Here is a 13,873-nt window from a genome sequence, read left to right on the forward strand (position 1 = left end):
AAGAGGGAGACACAGAATCCGAAGCAGGTTCCAGGCTCCAGGCTCCGAGCTGTCAGCGCAGAGCCCGACGCGGGGCTCGAACCCACGAACCGCGACATCATGACCTGAATGGAAGTCGGACTCTCAACCGACTGAGCCGCCCAGGTGCCCCAGGTGGTTGCCTTTCAATGCTCATTTTGGATTTGTCACGGGCTCTTACTTGGTGTGTTCATCAGGTGTTAGAACTCACGTGGGGGCGGTGTTCCTTGGGTCGTGTTGCAAACACTTGCGTTGTAATAATTCCTTCTTTCTGGGCCACGTTGCTCCGGGGTTTCCGGGGACGTGGCCCCCGCAGCTCTCCCAGCACAACTGCGGATCTGCTGTTGCCCTCTGCCCAGAAGTTATCTCCACGGTGCTTGCTGTGCTGTGAAGTCACACAGCTCACGTCTATAGTGCCGTGTTTTCAGATTTCTGAAATCAGAGTTTTGTGAGTCCTCGTGAGCACAGCTACGTTTTCCATTTACGTGGATTTCATTTTGTAGAATGCAGAGTGGCTCGGCACCCCGAGCGCCCCAAGCGCTGCCCCGGTCCCACCTGGGGAGCCGTGGAGGGAGCCGCAGGTTTGCAGAGTGGAGCCGGGCAGCGCTGCCCTCCCGGGAACCTTCTGCGCAAGAAAGTCTTTCAGCTTTTTAGGAAAAAAATCTTTCTTGGTTGCTCAGGTGTCTGAAGTTTGGCCAGCGGACTGGGAGTGCCAGTCACATTTTCATTTTTCCAGCCCTGGTGGTAACAAGGAAGGGCAACTGGTTTTATGACTGCAGTTCAGCATAAATTGATCCGTAGAAAGGTACTTCCAGAAGAGTTTAAAGTTGGAACTACTTTTAATGAATTCCTGCTCTGTAACAAAGACGAGAACATCAGGACCGTGGGCAGAACTTGAATAGCCTGTAAGACCCAAGGCGTGTTCATTGTTTTTTTAAATTTTTTAAAATTTTTATTTAACATTTATTTGTTTTTGAGACAGAGCATGAATGGGGGAGGGTCAGAGAGAGAGAGGGAGACACAGGATCTGAAACGGGCTCCGGGTTCCGAGCTGTCAGCACAGAGCCTGACGCGGGGCTCGAGCCCACGAACCGTGAGATCATGACCTGAGCCGACATCGACGCTTCACCGACTGAGCCACCCAGGCGCCCCGCAGGGCGTGTTCATTGTTAGAGCCGATGCAGCTCGTTCTGGTTTCACCCAACATCTCGGTACATGGGGCATCCTGCCTTTATTGTCCTGTGGCAGGTGATACCGCCGCTGAAGCTGATGGCACGACATTGACTCCACATTTACTCGGGCCCGTGTGCTGTGACCGCCTCTCTCCCCCTCCCCGGGTGCTCCTGCCTGCCCTGCCCCCGCTAGTCCTGTGCCAGCCAGTGCCACCTTTCTTGCCACAGCCGCTGGCAGGTCACCCGGCCCTCTGGCAGACCACGCTGTGGGGCCGTGGCCCCCTGAAGAAGTGCCGGGGGGTGGTCCGCGTCCTCAGCATCGTGCCGTCGCAGGGCAGGGTGCCTGAAACAGTAGAGACGCCATCAAGTCCCCAGGAAACCCCGGCGTGTGTGGTGCCGAACGTTCTTGCCGTGCATGGAGTCCGGGAAGACAGCCCCAGGGAGGGTGCTTTGTGGGGACGCTTGAATTTGGAGGTGAATTGCTGGTGGTCCCCATTTCCGAGTTCTGGGGAGCGTCCGTGTCCTGACCTGGCCCCTCAGAAACCTTGTGGGAAGAATGTTCCCAATCCCAGCCGGGGCCGCCCTGCCTCCCTGGTGCACCCACCTTGTGCAGGCAGGCAAGGCAGGCCTGGGCTGGGGTGCCTGTGGTCCGGCAGTGTAGACGGGGCTCTGCCGGAGGATGAGCTAGAGCCCCAAGCCCAGCTGCCTGGGCACGTGGCGGGAAGCTCCTGTGGCAGTGCCCCGCGGCCTCCCTGTGCGGGCCCCGGGGGCCGGGCTGGCCGGGCGCTGGCTCCACGCTCCTGAGGCTGCTGGCCAGCTGGCTGGGCCTCTCCTCCCGATTCCTGGCTTGGCCCCTCTGGCTTTTGATCCTTGATTTTGGTGAACTGCTGTCTCTTCTCGCTTTTTGCCCTGGGGGACTTCGCACTAGCTCTGGCCTCTGGGGGCTCCTCTGAGCCTGGGCCCCGGGGGAGCTCTGGGGAATCGGGCTCTGTTGTGGGGTCTGGGGCAGTGAAGGGTCTGGCGGTGGCCTGGAACGACCTATTCTCCCGGCACCTCCCTCCTTAGGGTGGGGTGGCGGGGGGCATGCAGGAGTCATCTTTCCTTGCGGTTGTTCCGTTGCTGTTGTCGGGGCGCCTCGGTAGAGGATGAGACACGAACGTCCCTCACAAGATTTCTCTCGGATTCTGCTTTTAGCTGAGACCGTGTGAGGGAACCACAGGGCGCTGGGGCTGGAGAAGCCGGCAGGAGCGAGTGCCTGCCCCCAGCTCGTCTCCAGGCCCGTCGGGGGCTGTAAATTCAAGGGAACTGGTGCTTAATCTGTACCCCTTTGAAGGGTCACGTTGTGAACTTTGAAAGCACCTGCTTGGGAAAGGTGATAGGAAGGCAGTTCCTTGTGATATCTTTGACCAGCCTGAGAGCAAAAGCTTGGAAAGGGCTCCACGCAGGCTTTGAACAGGAACTGCAGGTGTTTGATGCGGGTTAGGAGCCCGCGGCCCGCGGCATGGGGAACGGGGTCCTTTTTCCTCGTGACTCGCCCTGAGCAACGTCTGATCTGTGGGCAGCTCATTATGATGGCCATCAAATGGCAAAATATTTTCGGGGTGACCCTCAGAGGTCCGGTCCCGATGTGCTCACGGTCACGTGCGCTTTCCTGGTCTGTGAGGCGGTGATGGATGCTCAGGCGGGGAGCACTGTAGCTCGAGCCATCACAGATCTTGTTATGAGCTGGGCTGAGGTCGTCGAGGTGAGCTGTCGGTGGGGGGGGAGGCAGTGGGGGCGCTGGGGCCCTGGGCACGGGACGATGTCAGGTGAGTTGGGGAGGGAGTTCTGAATGATTCTGAATGACTTGGACTCAAACCTGTGCTAGTTTTTGTGATTTTAAGCGAAAGCAAAGCAGGGGTGCCCGGGGGCTCAGTCGGTTGAGCGTCTGACTCTTGGTTTTGGCTCAGGTCGTGACCTCATGGTTTGTGGGTTTGAGCCCCATGTTGGGCTTGGCGCTGAGAGCACAGTGCCTGCTTGGGATTTCTCTCTCTCTCTCTCTCTCTCTCTCTCTCTCTCTCTCTCTCTCTTCCCCTTCCTTGCTCATGCGCACGTGTGCGTGCGCTCTCTCTCTTTTTCTCTCTGAATAAATAACTTAAAGCAAAGGAAACTCGTGAAGTGTTTTAAGGCAAAAAAAAACAAAAAACAAAAAACAAACCAGGATAAATCCTAGTAAGAAGAAGGAAAAAGAGAAAGCAGCCCTCAGCCCGATAGCTGCACATGTCGTGTCTGAGGAGGCCTCGGCGGCCCGGCCTGTGGTCGTGGCCTTCCTCCCTGCGTGGCCTCTGGCAGGCGAGTTAGTTTTGCTGTCTGCAGATTTAGGTCTGTCCCTGGGGTCCTGCAGCAGCCCTGTCTTCTGGGGCCACTGGGCCCCTGTCCCATTCCGGTTTCTGCAGCCAGCCCCCCTGGATGGGAGCGGGGATGGGAGCCGGAAGGGGGGGCCTACCCACTGCTGGAGCCGGGGGAAGCTCTGCGGTGTGGCTGGGTTCACGGGTGTGCCTGGGGGCCCTTGGCGGGGGGTGCTGGGATTCTTGCTGCCCCACGCTTCCTGCAGGCCCCCTCCGCCCGGCTGCGTGGCGCCCCTCCACACGACACCGTCCTCAGCTTGCAGGCGGCTGGGACTTAATGCTGCTCTGGTCCGGATCTGTGGGCTCCCAGTGGCACCAGACGTTCTCTCTATGCGGAAATCTTTTCCGCATTATTGCAATTAACGGAAAGCTTTTCCTTGGGGGTCTAGACGAGGCTGATCTGTGTGTCACCTTGTAAAAGAGATGTTTCTGCCTGCCACCGTAGAGGGATGGCTGCCGTCTCCGTCTGGCCCTGCTGCCGGCGGGATAGGGCGCGTGGGACCGGAGCTGCTGGCGAGGGCTGGTGCCGGACCTCGACTTGTGTGGCTTCCTGGCGTGTCCCTGGCGCGGCAGGACAGTCTGACAGGATGAACAGACGCTGAGGGACGTGTAGGCCAGCTGTTTACCTTCTCTTCCCCCTTTCTTGCCGAGGAAACATAAATCCGTGTTTTTTTTTTTTATTTTTTTATTTTCTGAATTAATGGCTGTTCCAGGGAAATGGCTCTGGGTGCCACTCTGTAGGGACAGCAAGAACTGGGAGTGCTCGCCCAGAACAGACGCCGGTATGTGGGTCGCGTGAGCCTCCTCGTGACCAGGGGACATGACTCGGTTGGCGTGGACGTTGGCGTGGACGTCAGCGTGCGCCCAGCACCGCGGTGGCCTCTCGTGCCGCTGTCTGCAGTCAGGCCAGGTGGGCCTGGGGGCGGCACGTTCCCCGAGCAGGAGGGTGCTGGGCGCTTCCCGAAGGCGGACCTGGTGCCGAGGGGGCGGGACCTGGTGCCGAGGGGGCGGGACCTGGTGCCGAGGGGGCGGGCGTGGGCGCTTTGCCTGGCGCTCACCTGGCGCAGCCTCCACAAGCCCCCACCTTGACTCCTGGCTCGGAGACGGGACCGTCTCCCCATGAGGAACATGAACTCCGCGCACGGGACCAAGCGATCGTGCGCGGAGAGATCTCTGTGACTCGGCTCGCTGGCTTTGGAGCCCCGTGCTGTCCCCTGCCTCTGGGCGCGCCCAGCTTGGCGCTCTGCCCCTCCTCCCTCCTGAAGAAGTCGTCATCGGCCTTCACTTCCCTGTTTGCCTGTCGTCTCCTCTTCCAAGCCCGCCGGCACCACACGCTGCCCACACCGCTTCCCCTCGCTGGGGCTGCTTCGCGCCTGAGTCCGTTTCTCCTCTCCGACAAGCGGGGGGCCCGAGGTCCCGACTGGCTGGCCTCTGGGAAGCTGGGTCTGGAGCATCACTTGATGGAGACACGGAAGGGAAGGAGCTGGCCGAAATCCCGGGCTGGCCCGAGCCGTTACCGGAACGGGAAGGTCGGCGCTCATCAGCGGCACAGGCTTTGGAGAGCAAAGGCACGCGGAGGGTCAGATTGAAGGGTGGGGGGACCCGGATCATTCACGCCTCCGTGAGGCCAGCGAGGGTTCTAGGGTTTTCCTCCGTGCCTGTCATGGGGCAGGACTGAGGGCACAGCCGTGAACGGGATGCGGGAGGACCTTCCTCGGGGGGGGGGGCTCCCGCGGAAGTGGATGGGGGCCGCAGGCTGGGAAGAGGGGTGCTGTTCTGGCTGGGCTGGTAAAGGAAGCTGTCTCTTAGGAGGCGGCGTTTGAACTCACACCTAAATGCTGGAGATCGGGGGTGCCCTGGGAGGTCGGGCTGCGAGCAGGGCGTTGCGACAAGTTCGAGAGCAGAGGCCGCGAGGGGGACAGAAGTGGCGGCTTTGGCGAGCGAGGACCCAGTGGAGGCGATGAGGTGGGGGAAGGGAGGGGCAGGTCAGGCTCCTTGGGGTCACGGCCAACAGTCTGCATTCACCCTCCCCGTCCTGGGCAGACAGCGTGACTGACGGACGGACGGACGGCGTGGCCCGATGTGTCAGCAGCTCCCTCTGCCGCCCTGGGGGGTGTCGAGTACGGGGTGTCAGCAGGGAGGCCAGCCGGGAGGGTGTCACAGGGGACCCGACGTGAGATGACGGCCCCTAAGCTGGCGGCCGTGAAGCCGAGAGAATGGGCGGGGCCGGACGCTCTTCGGAGGCTGCTCTGGGGGTGAAGCCACCAGGAGGCCCCTGCTGTCCGCGGCCTCTCGGCCAGACCTCTGGGGGCAGTGACGGCCTGCGTGTGCTCAGTGGCGAGCCGGATTTGTGTCCGGTGTCCCAAACCTCCCCGGGCGGTGCTCTTTCGGGATGTTAGCCTGCCTGACGTGGTGAAAGCCATTTTTGTTCACGACTGAGCCATTTGTCCCTTTACTTACACGTTACCGGGATTAAAGCCTTAAAAGTATAATTTGCAGGTTATCAAGAGAGATCCAGGGGAGTTAAATCTAAATAGTCCGAGCTAACTGATGGCTTTCCTTGATGGGAGAGCTGAGTTCCTAAAATGTCCCCCCCAAAGTGATACAAATACGGAGCACTGTCCTCAAGGGTGTGAGCGTGTGGGCCGGCCCGCGTCCCCAGAGCCCGCACGGCGGTGCAGATTGGAGGGCCGGGAGGGGCGGGGGTCGGCTCCTTCACAGACGGCGCTTTGGGAGCCCTCGAGCTGCGTGTTTGTGACTGAGCGGCTGCACTGTCGGCTCCCACTGCCGCCTCCCTCGTTCAGCCGTGTTCGCCGGGCGCATTTGTCCCCGGGTGCTTTCCTCGGTTCCCCCACGCGGTGTCCAGTGGAGCCCGGTCCGTCTCGGGACAGCTTGCTCGAGACTGTGCATGAGGGAAGCTTTGGGGCTGAGTCAGGAGCCCGGGCCTGCGGCTTTCTCAGCCCTCCCGTGGCCGCCGGGCTGGGAGTCACGAGTAGGCCACGCCAGCTGCCTGCACGGGTGCTGGGTGCCCTGGGACGCCTCGGGTCCCTGCACGCGCCCTGCTGGGCGGGGCTCGTGGGGCCTCCGCACCCACTTGTGTTCAGTGCCTGGGCTGCCGGGGGAAAGCGTGCATTCGTGCTTGTGAGCAGGTTTAGGGGTGTGCGCGTGTGCGTGAGAGAGGGGAGAGGGAGGAGCTCTCTGAAAGTGTGGGGCGGGCTTAAAGGGTGGGAGGGCTCCCGTGCTGATGTCACCACCTCCCAGGTGAGGCTGCAGAGCAGGAAAGGAGATTCCTGCGTGCTGAGCTCTGGCTTCTCCTCCAGGCCACACATGCGCACACACGCACACACACACACTGTGTACCCGCACATGCATGCCCATGCACCACACACCTGCGTGCACACACGTACCACATGCCCATGCACACGTGTACATATGCACACGCACCTCACACCAGCGCCTGCACGCACATGCGCCACACGCAGGCACGTACCCCCTATCTGTGCACACACACGCGTGCACACCAGGCCCCTTTAATGACCAGGTCCCCGCTGGGCCTTGGGCAGGTGGAAAGCAATTAGATGCAGTTTGCTCCCCAGGGGCTCCTACACCTTGCACGCTCTTTTCTTGCTAAACAAGTAACATTTTTTGATGTTTTTCTCCTGTTAGATGTACACGTGAAAAAAAGTGTACCGGTGGTGGCATTTCATAAGCCTTGCGAGGCCGCCGTTTAGTCGCACTTCTGGCGTGACCCCTGGCTCTGCTGCTCTGGGTAAAGTGCTCAGCCCGTAGTGCCTCAGCTCTCTCGTGTGTGTTAGTTGTCTGCCCCTGCGTCACAGCATCGCCACAAACCTTCAGTGCTTAAAACAACACACACTTGTTCATGTCTGTTGTCTTATGGTTCCTGTGGGTCAGGAGTCTGGGCGTGTCTTAGCTCGGGGTCTCCCCGGGGGCCAGTCAGGTGATATCTGGGCTGCCGACTCACTGCGGCTCGACTGGGAAAGGACCAGCTTCCAGACTCACGTGGCTGCCAGCAGGATTTGGTTGCTTGTAGAGCCGGGGCCTCGGTTTCCTGCTGATTCTCGGCCGCCCTCGGCCGAGAATGGCCCTTTCCATGTGCGGCTCTCAGTGTGGTAGCAGGGAGAGCGTCTCCTGGCGGGATGGGTTGTGCTCTCAGGTGACAGAATTGTGCAAAGCAAGTCACGGGGCTGTCCACACTCAAGGGGGTGAGGTCACACCAGGAGGTGGGGGACACAGGGCCATCTTGGGTCTGTCTGCCGCATCCTCAGAAAGTGGGGGAGTAAGCATACCCACCTCCAAGATTAGGGGGGCACTTGGGGCACCCAGGGGCTCAGTCGGTTAAGCGTCCGACTTCGGCTCAGGTCATGATCTCATGGTCCGTGAGTTTGAGCCCCACGTTGGGCTCTATCCTGTCAGCTCAGAACCTGGAGCCTGCTTCGGATTCTGTGTCTCCCTCTCTCTCTGCCCCTCTCCCACTCCCACTCTGTCTCTGTCTCTCAAAAGTAAATAAACATTAAAAAAACATTAGAAAAAAGGACTAGAGGGGGATTAGAGGAGCTAACTGAAGGTGGTTAGGATGATGAGCATTTAATAAACGTTAGCTACTATCGCTGTGAGGTTGCTTTCTGAAGCCCACATACGCACGGTGGCATTCGGGGCCGTCCCCAGTGGCTCCTTCCTGCCCTCCTTCGCCCTCAGTGGCCCCCAGAATGCACTCGTGTGTTTCTGCTCTGTCCGTCTGTGCAGACCATACCCTTGTGGAGTCCTTCCATCCACGAGTTTGTGGGGCTGACGCGGGTCATTTGCTCCCAGCCCGCCTCAGGCCTGGCCGTCGTGTGACAGCCACAGAGGCTTTTGCTCCGGCCTGAGGCCTCTGACTTGGCGGGCACTGCAGACACGGCCCCTTGCACTGTGTGGGTGTCCGTTGTGGGTGCCCCGGCTCCTCTGGAAACTTCTTCTAGGGCAGGCTGACCTGTCTCTGGGTGCCCTGCGTAGGGGACAAGGGCCACGTCGGCAATGACTGACAGGTGGCCTGAGCCCCATCCTTGGGTGCCCCTGGGGCTGTCTGCGCAACACCCTCTGCAGGGGTGAGGGCCAGAGCAAGTACAGTCACCTCTCTCGGCCCCCTTGCCTCACCTGTGGCTCTCAGGTTGAGGCTGACCAGTGAGCTGGTGGTGGGAATGCACCTTCCCCGCCAGGCCTTGCGGTTCTTGGCCGTGTTGTGACTGAGCACGCATGCAAGAGAGTTTCCCACCCTGCTGGTCATCTTTGCTAGAACTTTCCAGCACGGGATAGAAATCTGCCAGTGAGCTGTATGCATACTTCTGGGTTTTCTTAGCGAGGAGAGGCCTAGCTGGCCTTCACGGCAGCCCAGCTGGCCACACGCTCTGTGTGCTAAACTGTCATAAGTGTGTCCCGCTTGGCTGTTCCCGCTCGGCTGTTCCCGCTTGTCCCCGTGTGGCCTGAGCTGCTGGCTCCGGGCCCTGAAGCAGGCTTCCCGCCCAGTGGTTCTGGGGGCAGCCGAGTCTCCTCACGCTGGTGTGGTCTCTGTGCCTTGGCTTCCGCAGCCTGTCCCCACCCCGTCCACGGTGAGGAAAGGCCACGCACAGTTGTGACGCCGTCTCAGGCTTCCCTGGTGCCCGGGCGGGGCTGTGACTGCTGAGAGGTGCTAGGGTCTGCGAGAGGGGTCCTGTCCCGCGCGGACCCTGCTCCGTGTCCGTCCTCTGTGCCACCGCGTGGACTCGTCCCGCGTTGCTTCCAGCCTCAGCGGGTGATGTGCCGTCGCGGGAGCACGCGTCAGCCCTCTGGTGTCCGCGCAGGAGAAATGCCGGATGGTGCCGTGGTGTCTTTTGCTCTTGTTTGAATATTCTTTCCAGGTCTCCCTGGAGGGCTGTTGGTGTAAGATGGAAACCGTGTGTGAATGCGTGTGCGTGAAGGTGTTACTCATCCGGCAGACATTTATCTGCTGCCCAGGGGGACGGGCTCCGTGCCGAGGCGCCCCTCCACTTACGTGGAGTGGGCCCCGTGGGGGGCGTCCCAGGGTGGGCCCTGATTCCGGGGCCAGCTGTGCTGCGCGCTGACCGTGGGCCCTGCGTGAGGAGACTTCCCCGTCCCGGTCCCGGGCCCCCCGCTGCAGAACTGGCTTGGTAACTTACCCACCTGGGGGCGTAGACCACCAGGTCAGTGATGTCCAGGCGGGACAGGGGTTTGCCTGCTTGGGTGCAAAGCTTGTTCTTGTTCTGCGGGCTCGACTTGTTTGGAAACGACGCGGCTCATGCTTGTCATGCCTGCGCCCCACGCCTTCGTAGCATGAGGCCCGTTCAGCAGTCCTCTCCTGTAAGGAGAGAGAGGGGGCTCAGCTCCTCCTGTGTCCTTGGCCTGGGTCCTCGAACGGCTCGTGGGAGTGTGTGTGAGGGGGAGCTGCTGGAGTAGGGCGTCGCGGGTGGTGATCGCTTTCCAGGGGTTAAAAAAACATCTATTAAAACAAAAATCCCCGAAACCAAGCGCGTGGATACAGAGAACGGATCCGTGGTTGTCAGAGGTGGGGGTGGGGGCGGGCGAGATGGGTGAAGGGGCTCAAAATAAAAGAAGTCGCGGGACGTGATGTGCAGTGTGGGGTCTACAGTTCCAGTGCGCTGCATACGTCAGAGATGCTAGGAGATCTTAGGAGTCTTATTACAAGAAAAAAAAAACTTCTAACTATGTACGGTAACAGGTCGTTAACCAGGCTTGATGGGGTGAGTGTTTTGTAATATTTACAAATATGGGGTCACCGTTCAAATATTATAGACCTGGAACTAGTATAATGTTATACGTTAGTTCTACCTGATTTAAAACGATGTGTTTGCCTTATGAGGGAAATTCAGAGCATTCACCCACACAACTCCCTCTCCCCTCCCACCTCCCTGCCACACTCCCTTCCTTCTCTCCGTCACCCATCCATCCAATGTGCACCTGCTTCTCATCCCCCCCTCCCCACCCTCCCCATCCCTACACCACCAAGGGAGTGCTCCCTGAGACGGTCCCGGGCAGCCACGTGTCCCCTGTGCCCACGGGCGTGGAGGGCCAGCTGTCCCCTGTGAGAGTCAGCTCGTGCGGGAGGGCAGCGCCTGGGGGTCGCCGACAGACGGCAGTTGCTTGTGAGTCGGTAAGATATTCAGATAAATTGGAATTTTATGAAAAAGTCAAGAAGAATTAGTATTTTTTAACATTTTTATTTTTAATATCAGGGAAATATTGGCCGTGTAGCTTTTGAGTGAATGTGCGTACATTTTAAAGCGTCTGACGTGTTTACTTTTGGCTTTACCACCTGTTCAATTTTCTTGCAGATTTTTGAAAGGATATTGTTTATTTGGGCAATCCGTCACCCTGCCAGTGGATATGTTCAGGGGATCAATGACCTCGTCACCCCTTTCTTTGTCGTCTTCATGTGCGAACACATAGGTAAGACCACATCATGATGCTTTCTCTCACAGGCATTGACCATGAACTTTGGGGGCCTTACCGTGTCACTGTGTGTAATTACACCCATATTGAGAATTGCTGTTAACGTTATAATGACAGCTAATAATGGAGACTAATAGTTCTCTCATTTCTGCCAGCTTTAAAACAAGTCTCTAAATCCACTTGCTTAACTACTGGAGACGTTAAGATGCAGTTTTTATCATTGCCATGATCTTTTTTGATAATACGTGAGGAGAAGCGCGATCTCTTTGAGCAGTGTGGTTTTGTTCTGATGGCCAGAGCACCGCCTTTCAGGGTGTGCATTTGAGTGGATCGGGTCAAGGGGATACGATGGTAGTCGAGTGTCCGGCTCACAAGCCAAAACCTGGGTGGACCCCCTTACATCACGTTCTGCGGCACACTGTCTCCTTTCTACCTTTGATCTACCAGTGACGGCTCGTTTTATGGGAAGTTTAACGACATGCAGATCAGCCGGTTTAATGGAGACCTAGGCTGGGTGATGGGGTTTCTCTTTGAGGTGTGCGTATTTTTCTCCCATTTATGTTACAGCGGCCAACTGTAATGTAACCTGCTTTGAACATATGTTACGTTAAAAACAAAATCGTGATTAGAACCTAAGTGCGGGATCGATGTTTTAATTTCTCTGTGGGTAAGAAATAGACAAACACCGAAGGAGGGATTTCCTGTTTGGTTATAGCGTTTTTACTTAAAACCGATTTTAATTTGTCCCCGCACGAACCCTCGTGACTTGACGTTTGTCTGTCTTTATGAGATTGTGTGTTTAGCCACTTCAGTCTCCAGTGTGCTTCAGATGCTCGTCGTCGCTGTGCTCTGAGAGATGAGGTCTGGCCGGGAAGGATTATCCTCTCAGGACGAGAACGTGCCCATTCAGTGCATTTTATTGCAACCTCTCACACTTTGTTTGAGTTGCTGATTGCATAGGAGGACTTTCCATTGCTAAGCGACTAATGAGAACAGCCTCCGCTCCCTCCCTAATCATCTCTTAAGTAGGGGAGAGGCCGGCTGCAGAGAGCAGAGAGCACTCGCCTTCCTGCTTCTTACTCCCTCATTTGACAGATAATGAAAACGTTCCTAATGATCCTAGAGCAGTAGGACCTGTCGGTAGACTTCGGAGTTGTTAATTGAAAGAAGAAGTTCAGCTGAGATGTGATTAGAGAATTGATATTCTGTGCTAAATAGACCGTTTAATTAATGTGGTAAGTGAGTTTGTCTTAACTACTTTACCACCAACTTGTGTCGTAAGACCCGAGCGATCCTGTCTGCATTTGCCTGAATTATCAGCGAGATAGGGTGAAGGGACATGGGATAATCGTCTGGAAGAGAGAGGAACTGGGGAAAATGGAATTTGTGTCCTCAGTTAAGCTCAGAGAGACTGTGCCTGCCTTCCTGTACCGGCCCTCCCCCCACCAGCATACGCACACGTACGCGCACACGCTGAGTGGATGTACAGGGTGGTTTTGGAACACTTGTGTGAAACACACCATTCATTTCTGGCAGTTGACCATGTCGTTAAGTGCACGTACTGGACTTTTGGGTCCTGGCTTTCAGATACGATTGGTGGACTTGAGTCCTTTTAGGTCTTGCCGCCCAGGCTTGAGAGCGTTCATCGTGGTGGTCCAAGCGCACGTCTCGTTACCGTGTACAGCCTCATGTCTGTGTGAGTGGCCTGGAGCTCTGCCCAGCAGCCTCCTGGGCAGAAGTGCGGCCATTCACAGAGACCTTCCCGGAGCGTGTGCCGCAGCGCTCGTCTTGTGCAGAGCACCGGGGTGTGGAGACCATGTCCGTCCACGTCACCGGTGTCACGCGGGCACCTTCTGGCCCTCTGCGGGGTGGTAGGGATGCGGTTCCCTGCCCCCTTGGAGCCCGTGGTTCCAGCTGGAAGACAGGTTTGAAATGCGTCACGAAGACATCGAATGAAGACGATCAGATCTTTATGTCGTCCCGAGGTGCCAGGGGGTGCAGGCTAGGGGTCGGGGGAGCCCTCCCAGATGGTGACATTCCCAGTGCGCCTTGTGGGATGGGCAGGGGTGTCCTGTGGAGAGAGTGGCGGGGGTGCGGTGGAGCGGCCGGAGGAAGTGGTGTGATCTGGGGACGGTGGTGACTGAGGACAGACAGAGCCACTGGGGGGACACTGGAAAGTCTGGGTGAGTCCCAGTGTACAGGAGCACGGGCGAGCCCCCGGTGGCATGCAGCTAAAGGGTGCCGTGCTCAGGTCCTGTCTGGCCTCGTCCACTCTGGCCATGGGGAGGTGCTCTGGGGTGCTCGCAGGCGGGTTGGGGGGCGCACACCGTCAGCCAGCGGGTTGTGTGCTGTCTTGTGGGGGGTTTTAAGCAGGTAAACCTTAGATACTGCGCTTACTGAATATCTTGAAGCTAAGATTTTTCCTTCCGAGGGTGGAACTTGGTGACAGGATCCTGTGGCTTGGATTCCTGAGCGTCCCAGCAGGACTTTGGGGTCAGCATCCTGTTCTAACACGACTGTCAGACTCTTGAAGTGCCGGTGGCATGGGGAGTAGCCCGCATGTGACCGCCTCCCAAAAGCTGCACTTTACTCATTTCTCGGGGTGGGCCTGTGTTGCTCTGGTCTTCCTCTCTTCTGAGCGGAACTCTGGGAAACGGTCCCTGTTAACCGAGGGGATGAGAAGCCCTCTGGTGTGAGATCCATCCAGGGGCCTCAGGCTGTGCCGGGCGGCACTGCCAGGCCTGATAGGAGCTGGACTTTTACCCTGGAGTGTTTGTTGTGGGTCCCCAGCTCCGGGCCCGCTGTGCACCTGCTGGTTCACGAGGGAGGAGG

The 13,873-nt window shown here is 58.1% G+C and overlaps 1 protein-coding gene across 3 annotated transcripts in view; it reads left to right on the forward strand.

Annotated features, from left to right (window-relative positions):
• The window catches only part of TBC1D22A (TBC1 domain family member 22A), a 297,147-nt gene that overhangs the window by 109,614 nt on the left and 173,660 nt on the right, over nucleotides 1-13,873 (forward strand). For all 3 annotated transcript variants that reach the window (XM_049626541.1, XM_049626543.1, XM_049626542.1), the window contains one exon: nucleotides 10,924-11,038. In XM_049626541.1, coding sequence (XP_049482498.1) covers nucleotides 10,924-11,038 — 115 coding nt within the window. The remainder of the gene's footprint in view (nucleotides 1-10,923; nucleotides 11,039-13,873) is intronic.

Source organism: Panthera uncia, chromosome B4, assembly GCF_023721935.1.
Source record: "Panthera uncia isolate 11264 chromosome B4, Puncia_PCG_1.0, whole genome shotgun sequence".
Lineage (NCBI taxonomy): Eukaryota > Metazoa > Chordata > Mammalia > Carnivora > Felidae > Panthera > Panthera uncia.